General features: G+C 40.0%; 1 protein-coding gene across 24 annotated transcripts in view; it reads right to left on the reverse strand.

Moving 5' to 3' along the window:
• The window catches only part of RIMS2 (regulating synaptic membrane exocytosis 2), a 349,650-nt gene that overhangs the window by 35,427 nt on the left and 300,437 nt on the right, over positions 1–13,786 (reverse strand). For 15 of the 24 annotated variants that reach the window (XM_081918599.1, XM_081918609.1, XM_081918610.1 and 12 more), the window contains one exon: positions 6,184–6,425. The exons of the other annotated variants lie outside the window; for them this stretch is intronic. In XM_081918599.1, coding sequence (XP_081774725.1) covers positions 6,184–6,425 — 242 coding nt within the window. The remainder of the gene's footprint in view (positions 1–6,183; positions 6,426–13,786) is intronic. 24 annotated transcript variants of the gene reach the window in all.

Here is a 13,786-nt window from a genome sequence, read left to right on the forward strand (position 1 = left end):
TAGTCAGGCTGGCCACATGACCCGGAAGCTGTACGCCAGCTCCCTCAGCCAATAAAGCGAAATGAGCGCCACAACCCCAGAGTCGGTCACGACTGGACCTAATGATCAGGGGTCCTTTACCTTTACCTGTGCTTTGCCATAGTTCTCACAAGGGTAGAGAACACCCTTTAATTTGGTCCAAAGTACCAATCTTATCCTGAGGACACTGGTCTTATGAAGTTCACTGCAGGACTTCTGCCACAGCGCCTCCTCTCTTTCTTCTCCTAAGCCTCCTTTCCTTCTTGCTAGTCTTCTTCCTCTTCATTCTTCCTCCTGCTTTGTCTCCTCCTTTCTCCTCTCTGCTCACTTCTTCTATCGGTTGTCTCTATTCATTTCAAATATGGTTTCTGTCTGCTGTACCAACCACTATCCAGGCACCCATCTGCTCCTTATCTTGTGGCTGAATATCTCATAAATTTGCAAGCTCCTGGTTCTCATGTACAAATGCACTGGTGGGCGTGTCACTCATGAGCTTTCACTATCACTGTGGCTCAGGGAGCAGACAGATCCACCAAGTCCTGTTGCTGCCCAACAATATGCAATACTTACTTTCTTACTCATTAAACCTAAATTTACTTTAGGAACATGAAATATCACTTAGTTCAGCACTTAAAATTGTACATATTTATTACACCTAAAAGTATAAATGCCTTTCTTTTATTACAACAATAATTGCAAATATACTAAATGTTTAGAGACGAATTTGCAAGCTGCTACACTATGAAATGCTTAAGTATGTGACAGTTTTTGCGAGTTAGGAAAATAGGGGGGGGGGGAACCTCAATAAATGTTGAAAATAGAAGCCATCAACAGTGTAAGAAGAAAATGGATTAGAAAAAAGTATGTAGATTGTAGTATTATCATGCATAAATAGAAGACATCCAGAAAGTTCAGGAAATAAATACCTCTATAATGTAATTAAGTAGCAACAATACATTTGGCTATTTGGCTATATTTTATAATATTATATTCAAATGTATTTTATCATTTTAAATAGAAAATGCCATAGTATTCCAAATCATTGGCCCTAATTTATTGGAATTATACCCTTCTGTATACCAGTAAATAATATATTCTTGAAAATAGTACCATAACTCATATTTCTCTAAATACAATCACCATCTGAAAGATCCATAGCTTCCTATTCTGAACGTTCACTGTGAGCTTCATTCAGAAAATGGAAGACTTGCATTAACTTTTTGACTCTTTGTTCCTTGGTTTTGTGTGAGAATTCACAAATATTCATCAGTATATTTCACTTGATGTGGAAGCTAAAGTAATCTGAGGCCGGCAAAAAGCAAGAGCATGTTGTATGAAGGCTTTGCCACCATGTTGGAGGAAAAATAACTTGGCAGACTACAAAGGTCCAATCTTGGGACCAAATAGGTTCCGTATTCTGCAACATTTGAAAGTGCATATGCTTTCAACATTTGCCTGTGTTGCTTTGTCAGCAACCTAATCAAGGGTATTGGTAATGATACCATCACTATCTAACAACTATAGAATGCACATAAATGCATTACTGTACTTCCCCATTACTGCTTCTATATATAATGGGTGAGATCCAATCTTACACTAGAGAACTTGATGAGACTTCCCTTCCCCCCACTTTGCAGCCCCCCTGCCATGGCCTGCCAATTTGCTGCAAAGGAGTCTGAGGCCTTAGAAACAGATGTAGGGTGGGATGGGTGTGAGCCTGTAGGCGGGAGGTGATAAAGGGGAGATCTCATTTGCATAGGTAGAAGCCTGTTGTGCAAGTGGTGACCATCTGGTGTCACCCAGTGCAGATAATCAACACTGTGCAAGTGGACTTCCACTCAGGGCAATAGGACTTCTCCTTCCTCTTCTCCTCCCCCACCCACCTGTTAACATGGCCCATGAAAATTGGGGGTGGTTAGGATTGAGCTGGCAGACCAGATCAATTTCCCCGACCAAATCTATAATGAGGTGTGTCAGCAACACTGGAAAAAACCCCTCTGATTTCCAGATGTAACATACGGTCAAGGCATGACTTGAAGGTGAATGATGCAGCAACTCTGCTGAATTCAAGCGGTCTGGCCAGTGTCTGGACCACTTGAAACTTCTATGTCTTCTGTCTTCAGTTCCACAGAAAAAAGGCAATACATAAATGTAATAATACATTTTGACAAAGTAAACAAGAAGCAGAGAAATATTATAGCTCGACTGGCACAGAGACATTATTTGGAACCCACACAACTTCCGAAAAACATTTCTGTCATATTTAAAAGAGATGTTGCAGTAGTTGAATTAGCGTGTGCAGTCCTGTGCTCTGTCACATCTACGTGTATGAACACTTTGGTTGGTATGTATGAAAAGGTACATTATGGAAACATCTCAAAGCATTAGATTATACTGATGCTGAAGGAGCGTTGTACTGATGTCACAAGCACGCATTTCACAAGGCAAATATTTAGAATTTGAGTATTTCTCTAATGTGGCATAACATGTTTTTGGAGTAATTATTGTTCGTTTACCCTTTGTTGCTTTTCAGCTCAGTATGTAATAGCACTGGTTAGCGGTAATATTTATTTAAAAAAAATGTACTTATTACTTGCTTTATTCTTTTAGGGGACATCCCTTCCAACTGCTAGGGAAAGATACTCTATCCAACTTCTGTTGACTTTTAAAAAAACCTAGCAACATTAATTTCCATTTCTGTTAATATAAAGAGTGACTAGTTGTTCTTTATTCCTGTTTTCTGCCTATCAAGAAACACATGTACTTCATCTAAGGATAAAAAAGGCCTGGGTAAAAGCTAGTTTTTGTAATTGCCGAGACTGGGAATCAACCATAATTATGCTTCTTCTTCCCAGAAGGCCTTGGTGTAGCCTAGAATGCTCCCCAAACAGCCTTATCCATGTACCTACCTGCTAGTTCCTTTCACATTCTGCCTTAAGACTACAACCAGACGCAAATGCAAGGAATTATTATCCTTTACATATTTTACTCCCCACCTCTGTGTTTTGTTCACCATCTAGCCAGATGAACAGCTCCAAGAAACTCAAAACATTACAAATTATAATTTATCAGTCTATTGTTCTATCTATCTGTCTATCTATCTCTGTTGGCCTAATAAAGGTATTTTCCTAACCTGGAATTTGGAACTTACAGAACAGGGTCACTTGTTTGTTACTATGGGCCAATTTACCTCAATCTACAGCGTGTAAACACAGCCTTTGTTGACATTATACTGACATGCCATATAATAACAGCCAAGGGAAAAGAGTAAGGGCAGATAGTAAAAGAAGCTTGCAATTTCCTGGAGCAGATGTGCTAGAGAGCATAAAGAACTGAGCTTATTCTGTCCCAGTTCGCCCAATCAGCAAGCTATAAAACTTCTATAACTTGGAACAGTTGTACAAGTAACTTGGAATAAGTTATGGTAACAAGGAGGTAGTGTCAGTTGCACAACTTGGAAGTACAAAAAACAACAACCAATTATTGGAAAATATTTATGTATTATTTATATGCCCTTCTAATGTTGTGTATATTGTAATATACATAACACATATTGTAAGCATAAATTTAAAAAAATGCAACGTAACCTTACAGTGATAAATAGGAGGAAAAAATACATCTACATATTAGTCAGTATATCAGCTACTGCATGATAGTTATACAAAATTTACTTCTGGAACGTATCTGCCAGAGTCAAATGATTTCATTAAGGAGCTTTCCCCTACAACATTATACATTTATTTTAACCATTAGAGCATTAAGGAAACAAGATGCTCATTGCATGGCCTGCTTAATATAAATGTCATTTATTTTAGTGTCTGGCAACATTTTCTCCAAAATCATAGACATTTGGGGATGGTATAATGATACAAAATTAAAATTTACATCATATTTATTATGCTTTATCATGTTGGTCATCCAACTGAATCCAATCCTGGTTATAATTAAATATTAAATACTATGCAAAGTGCATATCATTCAGTATATGGCACTCCATTCCTTTACTTTTCATTAAATATCCTTCCTGACAAAAAAACTTAACAATGAAGTTCTACCCAGTAAACTAGTAATTAATATTCTGCAACTTTGTGTGCATACCAGCCCAACAACTGACTTGGAACATGAAAAAAACAACAACCTCACAACATTTTCTTTAAAACAAAATGAGTTTTTGGGATATATGTTTGAAAGGTACATTGTGGGGAACTGTAACCCATAAGGTCATTCTGCGAAAAAACTGCAGTGTTCTTCTGTAATCAGTTATGTTTGCAGAGATTCAAAGGCAAATCTTAAAGGAAGAGTTGTTATTGTATTGAGGGATGCAAAATTGTATAGCCTGTATGAATCCCACTACCTTTTTACATGCCAACTTGACCAAAGAGCTGAAGAGTCACAGTCTTTGGGCTTGTTCACATTGGAGTTTAATACAGAGTTTAATACTGAAGTAGCTTGTGCCCCTATTTTATTATTTTATTATATTTTATTGCAGTACCCACACAAGACCCTTCTCATCCAAGTGGCAGGTTGCACCCCCAGCCCCGCTAAATAAATATCTTCCCAATAATCTGATAAGGGAAGAAAATTCAATATAAAACCTCATGTTACCCAACTGTAGCACGCACTATTTATAAAATGAGCATTTTAATTCACCTGTTTAGCAATCTACATGTGGGAGACATGAAGATCTTAGGGCAGCATTAATTATAGTATGACTCTTTACAGATATGTACTGCTATCTAACTCCATCTTGTGTATTTTGATATGACTTCACATAACCAGGAGAAATGGCTAGACAGTATGATACCTGTAGAAGCAAGTTAGCATTGCTGAAAATTAATTTTAAAAACTCAGCAGAACTTATTTAACAGTCCAAGTAACACTGCCCTCTAGAGACCTTGTCTGTCTAAAATATTCCTTACAATTACACTGCTAATTTAATCTTAAACGACTCATATTCACCTGATCTATCTAAAGATGATGCTACAACACTTGCTTTCGCACCATACTTTAAAACTAAATAGCCTTAAAAACCCGGGTGGCTCTCTTAATGCCAGGCAGCACAGTGACATGCACTATTAAGTACTCTAGTGTTCTTGAAGACATGCTAACTTTTTCTATGGAGTCCAGAAATACAAATTACAGACACACACACACACACACACACAAAAATACACATTGACAAGCAACATGATTTGCTTGTGCAATAAATTCAATGTAAGGTAATATGGCTCGCTGTATTAGCTATACACCAATGTTGTTTTTTCAATCTCCAAATGCTGATTAGACCGGAATATAACCTGGGCATATCTAAAAGCAGGATGAATACCTCATTATAGATTTGGTTTTTTGTTAGAAGTACTTATAAATCCGCCCTTCAACTGAAGGACTGAGGGCAGAATTATACACAGTCTAAACCAAACATTAAACAAAAAATGGAAACAGTGTAAAATAAAATATAGATACGCACTTTCAGTTGCCTGCTTTGCACTTCTGTCTAAAAGTAGACTATTTAAGTATTTAAAAATGTTCCCCCTCTTCTCTAGAACACTCAGAAGTTGGAATTTATATATAGCACCTAACAATCTGGTGGCACTAAATAAATGCTGAACAGCAGATCTAACTTTAACCTGTAACCAGTTACGGTGATTTACTGCAATTATAAATACATTTTGAAGCTGAAAATAAATAAAAAGTAACAAGAAGTAGAGTCGTAATTTAGTGTGCCTAAAATACAATGGACAACCTTGAAAATGATAAATACTATCCCACAGCAAAAGAAATGCAGAACACAGTCATAAGACGCATTTAAGGGAGGGGACAAGGGGAGAGGCAAAGAAAATGCACCGGCAGCATTTCAGCTGTCTTTCACGAACCATTAGTAACAATTCCCAGAATATAAACCCAGCAAGTCAGGATGCTTCCTGAAAGGGAAAAAAAGATTACTGCATTCAGTGCGGTCCAGTGAGCAGACTAATACGATCCACAGTAGTCCGGTCTGAATGAGGTTCTGGTTAAATAAAATGGCTTGACAAAACACTGAAAGATAATAAGTTTAAACTTGCTCAGACTTTTCCACCTAGAAATTTAGTTGATAATAATAATGCAGTTTATGTCTCATGAGTAACAACACCACAATTGGGGGAGGTGGGGGAATCTTGTTCCTACCAGTTTGGCTGAGCTGGGAGGTACTTCTGCTTTTCCGCGAAAGGCCCACGATTGCAACCATCTTTGCACCAATGCTGGAGCGCCGCTTTTTGCCACCTGTCCCCACAGTGCCCACTGCTGTGTCAGATTGGCTGCCATCGTTCTTCTCTAGTGTGTACATCTCCCCGCTGATGCTGGTGCTCTTAGTTATGTTCTGTCCTGAAGCGCCCATCTGTCTGCTTTGCATTTTGGATGTAAAGACACTGTCAGCCGGTGGATGGATAAACAATGCAGTAAACAAAACAAAAAGAAAGAAAGTAAAAGGGAAAAAACAGAAAAGGAAGGTTTCAGATGGAAAGCATAGGGAGGCTATAGGGACAAAGCAACTAACAGAGCTCCTATACATGTCTAGTCAGAAGTACTGTATTTAATCGAATGTAATATACACCTTTTTTGGCCCAATTATGTTGTGAAAATCAGGGTACAAATTAGATTTGATGCCACCAGCAAATACTTTTTTGGTTTAAAGGATCTGAAAATAGAGGTACGCGTTAGATTTGATGGCACATTAGATTCGTGTAAATACAGTAAGATCCACTGTGTTCAGGGGGACTTACTCCCAGGTATATGAGTTGAGCATAATTCACGCAGAAAGTAGTTAGCTTTGATTAGCAGGAGAAAAGGAAAACTTTCAGTTTCATGCTATTGTTAGTACTTGATTGTACTTGTCTTTCTCTGTAAATCTTACTGAAAGTATTGGCTCGCTGGCATTATTATAGCATTTTGTTTACACAGTTTGTCAAACTGTAAAGACACTTTTCTGCTACACAATAAAATCTGAGGATTATACAGTACATGTTATTATATTTTTATTCCAGAATTTAATGTTGATTTTTTAAATTAAAAATAACTTAAGCGCTGATCCACTGATTATATATTTTCATTTGTACAATCTACTACTAAACAAGATTCCACATATTAAGAAACATACTGTTTAGGCCGGAGGAGTGAAACAAAACACAGGCCCTTTCTCAGCCAAAATGTTTAAGCTTCAAATCCTTCACAGAACCATTTTAGGGTTTGCACCAAATTCTTGCCCAAAGATGCAATTTCTTATTACTGAAAGACTTGCTTTATTCTGATATTATATTTGAGTGTTACTGTATTATAATTATACCAGGCAAGTATGTCTGTTTGCCATATCAGCTACCCATAGTTCCATACTTTTCCAGAAATGTTTTGAATGTAACATCAAGCACTGGGGAGAAGCCTCCCCTCCCATCCATCAGTAGCCTTAAACCAATCAGCACAATCTTCCTCCTTGGTTCAGAAATCAATTTTAGCAATATAGAAATACAGAATATGAGCTCTGAATGTGAAAGTGGGTGGAAAGGTGACTTTATGTGGACCATTCATGAAGTTCAACACGTTCAACATCTTTATTTTCTTTGAATGGTGCCACACACAAGACATGCACACGTGTGAACAAGAAGCTTCCTTAAACAGGATGGAAGTCCACACGTATACATGAATCCCCATACTTATCTAACTCTGGTAGACTAGATGGTACCCGAACCTGGGAAAATGCCAACTTCACTATGGCTCCATTCCCAAAGAAATGCACTCAGAGTGTGAACACAGCAGCTTCTCAACCCACAACTCTCAACATCACCTCACTGCGCCATATGCAAATTCCCTAGTTATCTATTGCACAATATAATGGTGCATCAACAGGACAATATTCCCGTGCCGGTTATCAGAGGATGGTTTCAAAGCAAACACCACTGTTTTGGGGCAGAAACATATTCAACACTTTGACATACCTTAGGTAGGATTAGAAGGAGTCAGAGAACAGCTTCTGCCACCCAGGTAGAGGCCTGAACGTTACCCACAGTAAAGCAGTGGCTAAGTCCAAGGCCAGGGAACTAAATCATACTTATATACCACACTTTTCTCTTGGGTTTTAAGTAACAAGTATCATGCTTCTGTGGAAAGCTGCATTGAGAAATTCATGTAAGTTGGTTTTTGTTCTTGCTATGCTTTGTTTAGTGGGGTGAACTGTGGTGCTGAGCAGAGCTCTGGGCATGTTTGGTGCATGTATACCAGCTGACATATGTATGTCCTTAACAGGCCGGTGCCAACCAGTGCACATGCACAGACCACAAAATCCACTCCATTTGGTGCTGCTACCAGGAAATACCCCCACTCCCTGCTGCTCCAGGAAGATGTGAACTCGCCGGCAGCACTGACACTGCCCTCACGCTAACATCAGCACCTTGCGGCAGTGCTGGCATCTCCACACCGTGCTCAATTGTACACACCTCCATCTTCCTTGTCTTTTCTCTGAACTGCAAAGCCCCAAATGTTTTAACCTTTCCTCAGAAGGAAGTTGCTCCACCCCCTTGATCATTTCGGTAGCCCTTTTCTGAACCTTTTCCAGTACTACACTAGCCTTTTTGAGGTGTGGTGACCAGAACTGTACTCCTCATAAGTGTATTTCTCCATCTTCAAGAAAAACAGGGAATGCATATATTAATGCACTGATGTACTCTGGTGGTTTCTAGGGAAAGAACGAATGATTTTTAGTTGCTATGGAAATAAATTTTAATCTGCGTTATGACTCATCAAATGAACAGACCTCTGAAGATTTCTTAATAGAGGTTTTCACACAAGCCCTATCTCCTAGTCAGAGAAGCATTTCTTTCATTGATTAGTCAAACAATGTGAATGATAACAGCATGTTCAGAACAATTATACAGCAGAAGCCACTTTTCCACCCAATATACTATATGTGTTTTCATTGGCCTATTGGTTTCAAAAGAAAGGGACAGTGTCAGTTTTTAAACTATAAAAATCCTAAAGTCCTCCCTTGGATAAAAACCGATCAGATTAATTGGCTTTATTTCTCATGGAGGTGATAAACCTGTGTCTGACCTGAACAAAGACTGTAGTTATGGACTCATATGATTGAATAGTCCTACATATAAAATATTTTCTCCTTCAAAGACAACTTAATGCCTGGGAGAAAAGTTCTAGCCTAGCCTCTCCCCTGACACATTTATATTATATGTGCAGGGAATGTTTCTATATGCAGTCTATATAATATCCCCCTCTGATCTAGTTAGAAACCAGGAAGCTGTCATATACTGATTGGGACCATTGGTCCATCAAGCTCAGTAATGTAGTGTTCTAGCTCAGCCACCAGGTGTGGGACACTTTAGGCTTATGAGAGCTACTTTGCTTTTCACTAAAACCCCGGAGGGCCACCAAGCAGAGCCAGTCAAAAGACTAGCCTGAGGATAGGGGCAGACACATCCTCAGAATTAAGGAATAGTGTGCCTCTGAACCAGGAATTAGTGTTAAGTACTGAAAATAAGATCACAGTCCAGTCACAGAAATATCCAGTCCTGGTTTTTACCCCCAACCTTGCTTCTTTTCAGCAGTCTTAGTTTGGATGAAGAGGGGGTTGTGTTGTTGTGTTTATTATAAAAATAACTTGAGCTACTGCAAACCAGAGATCTACCTAACTACCTCCTACCAGACCTTGGTCTGCACTGACTGGCAGCGGGGTTCTCTTCAGAGATTCAGGGCACTTCCAGACACAGGGACATAAGAAGAGCCTGCTGGATCAGGCCAATGGCCCATCCAGTTCAGCATCCTGTTCTCACAGTGGCCTATTCTTCATACTGCAAATGCGTCTTTCAAATGTTGTTGGCAACAACTTGGCAACAAGTTGATTTAACTTCTCAGATTTTCTATGGGAAGATAAATTATCCTAATGAAATGGGGCGGAGTGAATACAGAATAGCATTTTGACAGCGGTGTTGTCAAAAAAGGCCTTGCATGAGTAAACAACACAGATCCCACAAGAAACACCCTCCGTTTCAAATACCTGCTGAGGACTGAACCAGGGGCTCTCTGCCTGCAAAGCCTGGCTTAGTAGAACGTTTGAGAAATCCTGGCTCAAAATAATGCTATTATTACCTGGAAAATACATTTCCTCATCTTAGAAATGTAGTTTGTATTCCATTGTGTTATACATTTATGCAAACTAGGGCCTGGTTCATGCAAAACGCTAAGCCAAACCATGATTTAGTGTGAACAGGCAACCATTTGGGCTGCTGCATGAGAGATTGTGACCACTTTGCTCCTCCTCTGGTCATTCTGCTGCTGTGCTGCACTGAGCTAAGCCATGGTTTAGTGTGCCATCTGAACCACAGCTCATAGTTTAGTTCTGTCCAAGCAAACCGCAAGCTGCAACCATGGTTTGTCCTACAGTTTACAGCTTGTGGATTGTCTGGGAGAGTTAAACCATGAGCCCTGGTTTGGACGACATACTAACCCAAGCCATGGCTTAACTTAGTGCAGAACAACCAGGGAGGAGCAAAGCAAGTGTGACCACTTCTCCTGGAACCTGTACAATTGCTCATTCATCTGTGCTTAGCTGGCACAGGATTAGAATTTATAATCAGAATTAGGTAATAAGAACCTTAATGCAAACAAGGATCAAAAGTTTTGAGACCTTAAAATCACACCTAACATAGGGGACATCTAACCTAATCAGTTAGTATTCAGAAGTGCTACAGTGGTTATTTAGCTATATCCCTACTGCACTTACAGCCTGATAATCAGGGAGCTTCCTCCCAGATAAAGGCCAGGTCTCAAATTAAACTGAAAATAACATCTCAGTTAAATCTGAAAATACCAAGTAAATGACCTGAGAGGCTGAACAGCTTATCAGGCAGTAAATCATTCAAGCCATAAAGTGAGCAGTCTTTCTGGCTCAGCTTGTCAAATAAACATCCACATTTTTAATGGAGTGTCAATGACAATGTTGCTGCCATTAATTAGCCTTTTACAGGCAGCATTACTCTGCAAAACAAAAAATGAAACAAAAAGCCATCCATGTTTTAGAAGAGTGACTAAAATTATGTGCTGAGAGATATGTAATTGAGTTAGATAACTTTAATCATGAGTTCAACTCCAATTGAATTTATGTTCACCCCTAAGTGATTTTCTGAATCAGGAGAAAGAAGAATACAACCCTGCTTAAAGCTAGTAATAAATATTAAAATCAAGAAATGGAAGTAAGGCATTCAGCTGTGTTCTAAATCCAACATGACCCTGAAAGCAAACTGCAAAAAGGAGAATTTTTAATCATGTCATAAAAATGAGATAAATAATATAGAAAAAGCTATTTTCACAGTGTTTCATATTGGAGGCAATGAATTGTCAAAAATATCCAAGATAAAGAGAAATCATGACACAGCTGTAGGGTAAGAAGAAACATGGTTGACCAGTTTTATTCAATCAATTAAAAGCTTGCTGAGGAGAAGATTTCTCTAATTAGCAACCACACCAGAAGTTAAGGAACATCTAATATAAATTCTGTTATGGAGAAGCAGAGTGATAATGAGTATGGAAATAACATTACAGGATGGCTAGATTTTAAAATACCCAGGAATACCTTGGGTGAGCTAAATTAAGATACAACACTACAAATTAAACTATACTTGATTTTTCCTATACAAATAAAGTAATTGCCAATTAACATAGCCCTAGAATGATTTTGTATTATTTTTCATAATGTTAACATGTAGGATTTTAATTGGGGGGAGGGGGAATCATGGAAGAAAACTGGTATGCATTATACTGATTTTTAAAGGTAAAGGTACCCCTGCCCGTACGGGCCAGTCTTGCCAGACTCTAGGGTTGTGCGCTCATCTCACTCTATAGGCCGGGAGCCAGCGCTGTCCGCAGACACTTCCGGGTCACGTGGCCAGCGTGACAAGCTGCATCTGGCGAGCCAGCGCAGGACACGGAACGCCGTTTACCTTCCCGCTAGTAAGCGGTCCCTATTTATCTACTTGCACCTGAGGGTGCTGTCGAACTGTTAGGTTGGCAGGCGCTGGGACCGAGCGACGGGAGCGCACCCCTCCGCGGGGATTTGAACTGCCGACCTTTCGACCGGCAAGTCCTAGGCGCTGAGGCTTTAACCCACAGCGCCACCCGCGTCCCTAATAATGATTTTTAGGAGTGTGCAATTTCCATCATTCTTTGTTTTCGGATTTAAAATATATATACACTTCAGCCATTGCAATTTTAAGCAAGTACAGGGTGAGAATGCCTCCTTAACCATATCTATTTTCAACTAAAGGTCCTCCACCACCCTAATCAGTTTTTACACCTGCAGAGGAAAGGATGTACAATGTTCTTTCTCAGTGTGCTGAGAGATGGGGAAAGCCCCAGCCCCCTCATGGAACATGTAGCTTTGCCCTTCACTTTATACATAAGCCACAAACAACTGGGCCTAGCTATATGCAAACATGTGTACAGAGTCTGTCACTACCAAGACAGAAAGAGCTTTGGGAGGCCAGAATTTGGCAGTGCATTTCTTACCTGCCAATTCTGTACTCCAAATCACTCTCTCAAACTACTTCTTCCCACTTTTTGAAACCTGCGGGAGGAAAAGCAGCTCAGGAGGGATGATCTGGAGCAGAGAAGCAGCAGGATAGGAAACGGTTGAAGCATTTTATAAGCCCTGCTGGGACAAGAGGTAGTTTAATATCCCTTCTGACTCAACTCTTGCTAGAAGGTATCTGTTATAGAGCAGGGGTAGGGGGGAAGCTGCAGTTTCCCAGATGTTGCTGAATGACAACTCATATCATCCCTGATCACTGGTGATGCTGGCTGGGGTTGATGAAGTCCAACAACCTTTGGAAGGCCACATATTCCTTATTCAGTATTATAGATCCTTGAGTTATCTCAGATCTTCCATATCTGTTATGTTGGACTGGTGCTCTTCTTTCTAGACTCAAACCTACAGTGTCTAAGCTCACAACTCCTTCTCTCTACTTTTTTGAAACTCTCCTATTTCTTTTCTCCCCTCTCACGCAGCATCCACTGTCCCTAAGGCTCCAGTTTATCAGCAGTTTCTGAATCCAGTGCTACAGCTTCCTCTTCTAGCTATGTCCGCAGTCTGCTGTCATGTTCAGATGAGTGACAGCAGCTGTGACTAAACAACCTAGCTTCTTCTTTGGTGCAGCAGGGGGATAGGAGCAGTGGCAGTAGTGGCACAACACACAGGTTCTCCTTTCTGCCACTTCTGCTTTTCAATTTTACCCTTTTAAAAAATGGCATTAGATCTCTATTATTTGTGTTTAATGTAAAAGGTAAAGGTAAAGGGACCCGTGACCATTAGGTCCAGTCGTGGCCGACTCTAGGGTTGCGGCGCTCATCTCGCTTTATTGGCTGAGGGAGCTGGCGTACAGCTTCCAGGTCATGTGGCCAGCATGACTAAGCCACTTCTGGTGAACCAGAGCAGCGCACGGAAACGCTGTTTACCTTCCCGCCAGAGCGGTACCTATTTATCTACTTGCACTTTGATGTGCTTTCGAACTGCTAGGTTGGCAGGAGCAGGGACCGAGCAACGGAAGCTCACCATGTCACGGAGATTCGAACCGCCGACCTTCTGATTAGCAAGTCCTAGGCTCTGTGGTTTAACCCACAGAGCCATCCGCGTCCCCTATTTACTGTATAGTTATCCCCTAACTTTAGGGAGTTTTTAATAGAAACTTTGTGAAGAATTCGACCTATGAAATATTTTATGTATGTAAATTATTTT

This window comes from Podarcis melisellensis (assembly GCF_964234715.1).
Source record: "Podarcis melisellensis genome assembly, chromosome: 7".
In the NCBI taxonomy this organism is placed as follows: Eukaryota; Metazoa; Chordata; class Lepidosauria; order Squamata; family Lacertidae; genus Podarcis; species Podarcis melisellensis.